A 3,290-nucleotide genomic window follows, 5' to 3' on the forward strand; every position below is an offset into this window, starting at 1 on the left:
TCAATGTCAAATGACTCAGATCAGGAACAAAAAAGCATCATGGGACATCCCTATCAAAATCATTATACAGAAAGTATGTGATTGAATCGCTGGTGAGGTCATTCCCTGCTTTATTCCCATTTCTCCTTCTGTTTTTCCCCATTCTCTTTCCTTCCCATCACTTATCTCCCTCTCTCCCCTGTCCTCTATACCTTTTTTCTATAGAGCCATCTGGGCAATGTTCTGGTGGACATGAAGCTGATCGATATAAAGGACACTCTGCCTGTGGGTTTCATCCCCATCCAGGAGACTGTTGACACTCGTAAGTAATCTGGTCTGATAAAAAGGCACTGCAAGCATCACTGAGTGGCAACAGTGTTGGTCTGAAAGTGATTACAATTAAATCTTTAAATGCCCCAAAAAGTCGGGCCCAATAATAAGGACTGCTGTATTAGTCTGCTGAGAACCTCTCTGACAGTAATGTGTAGTTAATGAGAAAACTGTTGACAGTGGAGTGACTTTAGTCTTTCTGTCTGTCGTTTGTGTGTCCCGCAGAGGAGCAGGCCTTCAGGAAGAGGCGGCTCTGCATCAAATTTATTCCACGGGACTCCACAGAGGCAGCCATCTGTGACATCCGCATCCTGGGACGCTCCAAGCAGGCCCCGCCTCAGTACACATTTATAGGGTAAGCAGCTTGGGATCCAGTGATGGAATTAAATTACTCAAAACAAGTTTTGCTTTTGATTTTAGCGGTAAAAATTAAAGACAAACTGAATTTCCCTTCTGTTAATATAGTAAACAGAAATTCCCTTGTGGGGTTAAAGTGAAAGCTGTAAACGTGTCTTTAACACCAGAGGCTGCAGTAATTTCACAAAACATATTTACATGAATTAATTTTTTTTCATATCTTTAGCAGTATGCAGCATGACTGTATCAGTAACAGCTTTCAGTGTGTCTACATCACCTGCACTCGTCTATAATAGTTACACTGAGGGTTTAGAGAACAGCATAACTTCTTCGACAGCTTCCAACAGCCCACCATCACTCCAAGTCAGAGAACGAGTGAAATCAAAGCAGGGCAGTTGGACTGGGGCACCAGGCTGCCAAATCACTAAATCTGCCCCTGATGATAAGGAGAGCAGTTGGATGAGAGGTCTGTCACTGCCTTGCTCCCAGTTTGCTCTGATGGATCTAACAATCAACTGTGTGATCAGCCAGGTGTGATTGTTTTTATTAGGCCCACTTTTTGTCACTCTTTAAAAATAGTAAAATTAATTACTTGGGCTCAGATACTTTGGCTCGGACAGGAATGTGTGGCACGAGCTTTGCTCTAGTATCCAAATGTGCACAGTCTGTATTCAGGTATGTTTCCTAAAAACAAAACAATAACTATTTTTGCACTTTTTCAGTATTCACTGCTGTTGGATGTTGGGGGGGCCCTTACCCCCGGTCCTCCGTGGAGATTACGCGCGTGGTAGGGGGCTCTAAATTGGGGGCTCTAATCAGGAGAAATGCGGGAGAGATATAAAAAGAGAGATAGAAAAAGGGAGGTATCCCGGGAAAATTGGGAGGGTTGGCAAGTGTGCTTCTACCTCCTAAGGAGAAAGATACAGTGTTCAATTCAAATGGAATTTCTTTTGTTTAATGAACATAAGGAGGCCCCATCTACCAGATCCGGTCAGCTGACCTTAAAGGAAAGATCAGGTCATAGAAATCAACAAAAATCATGGTGTTCGTGAAATTCAGTAGTCCCAACTCACACCTATCACCCTGTCTGAGCATGATATCATGAGAGCTTTTAACTGTGTGGACACAGGGCTTGGATGAGACAGTATAAGGGAGATACACCAGATACACCAGGCCAGTACTGCGAGGCTCAGGAGGAGGCCAAGGGGATCCTATATGAAGACGTGCCTCACACTCCCAATCTATTATTCACTGTTAAAGTCTTTCTTTCTTTCTCTGTCTGTCTGTCTTTCTTTCTTTCTTTCTTTCCTTTTTCTTTTCTTTTGTTTTCTTTTTTAATGCACCAAGGAAGGACAGTATTTATTTCATTGAAAATAATTTTTGATGGTTTCATGTGACTAATAAATTGATGGACTAATAGTACTAATGAGATTGTGAGATGAAACTTGTACACAAATCTTGAGGCAATGGAAAAAAAAAAATGAAGTTGACATGCTTCATGTTAAGATGCAACTTTTCTATATTATCTGAATACATTTTTCAGCTCTTTCGCTCATTAATATTATTAACTTTTTTTAACAGAGAGCTCAACAACATGGGAATCTGGTATCGCATGGGGAACGTACCTCGGGCCCAGGACTCCGCACTTGCACCAACCACCAACAACATTCAGAATGTGAACTCCTCCTCCAGCTCAGCTCCAGCAGTTGCAGCAGCTTCTATGCCCAAGTATGTCTGCTCTAACAATCTGTTTGTATGTGTGTGACCTCACAAACATTTAATGTATCCTCACTTTTCGAGCTAGCTTACATGCATCCTGCATTTACAGACATGGCTAAGAGACACTCTACTCCACTCGTATAAAAGGAAAGAGGATGTTCACTGTACTAAAAAACATTGCCTAAAGGGAAAGGAAACAGATCTATCTTTAGACCACAGTGAAGTAGAAAAAGGAGACACTTTCAGACAGAAAAAAAAAGAAAAGTAGTGCTGTTGAAAAAAAGGAGGAATGTTGTCTGCTGTAGAGTTATGGTACATTAATTCTCGAAATATACATTGTGTTCTTGAAACTACCAAGGTTGCATGCCACAGTCACCAATCCCATTCGAACTGGCTCCATGGGCAGAACTTCATGTTAAAATTTCATGTGGTTTGATGACATGTACATGTAATACAGTGGGTTGCTGTATGTTGAGCATAAGAGGAAATGTTAGTGATTGATTAGGGAAGTCCCAATCATGCTTTTTGCTCCAAATCGCAATCTGATTTATTTGATATTGAATATCTGCTGAAACTGAGCCCTGATCAGATACTTGTATTTACCTGAATAATACCGCTGTTTAAAAAATGACCAATAAACCTGCTTTCTACTTTCTACATACCTCAGGTACTTTAAAGTTATTTAAATCAATCAAGTGTATACACTTGACTGTTTAATAACTCTACAGTGCAATAGAAACAAAATGTCTGCGTCCAAATAGGTTTTTTATTTTTATTTTATTTCAGTAAACCAAATAAAAATGTTTTTATATTTCTCTTATCTCAATAGTGCTGCATTTGTTTTCAACAAAATAACAGAGTAAACAAAGTAAAATGTGTCTTCAGAAATTGCTTTCACATCCACT

General features: G+C 40.1%; 1 protein-coding gene across 1 annotated transcript; it reads left to right on the plus strand.

The window, feature by feature from the left end:
* Positions 1-204: 204 nt before the first annotated feature.
* LOC121937758 (multivesicular body subunit 12B-like) lies at positions 205-3,057 on the plus strand (the record flags this gene model as incomplete). Its single annotated transcript, XM_042481080.1, has 3 exons — positions 205-301; positions 535-664; positions 2,248-3,057. Coding segments are annotated over 3 exons (411 nt in total), but the record flags the coding sequence as incomplete, so codon positions are not given.
* Positions 3,058-3,290: the final 233 nt, after the last annotated feature.

The sequence above is a fragment of the Plectropomus leopardus genome, unplaced genomic scaffold, assembly GCF_008729295.1.
Source record: "Plectropomus leopardus isolate mb unplaced genomic scaffold, YSFRI_Pleo_2.0 unplaced_scaffold27384, whole genome shotgun sequence".
Taxonomy (NCBI): domain Eukaryota; kingdom Metazoa; phylum Chordata; class Actinopteri; order Perciformes; family Serranidae; genus Plectropomus; species Plectropomus leopardus.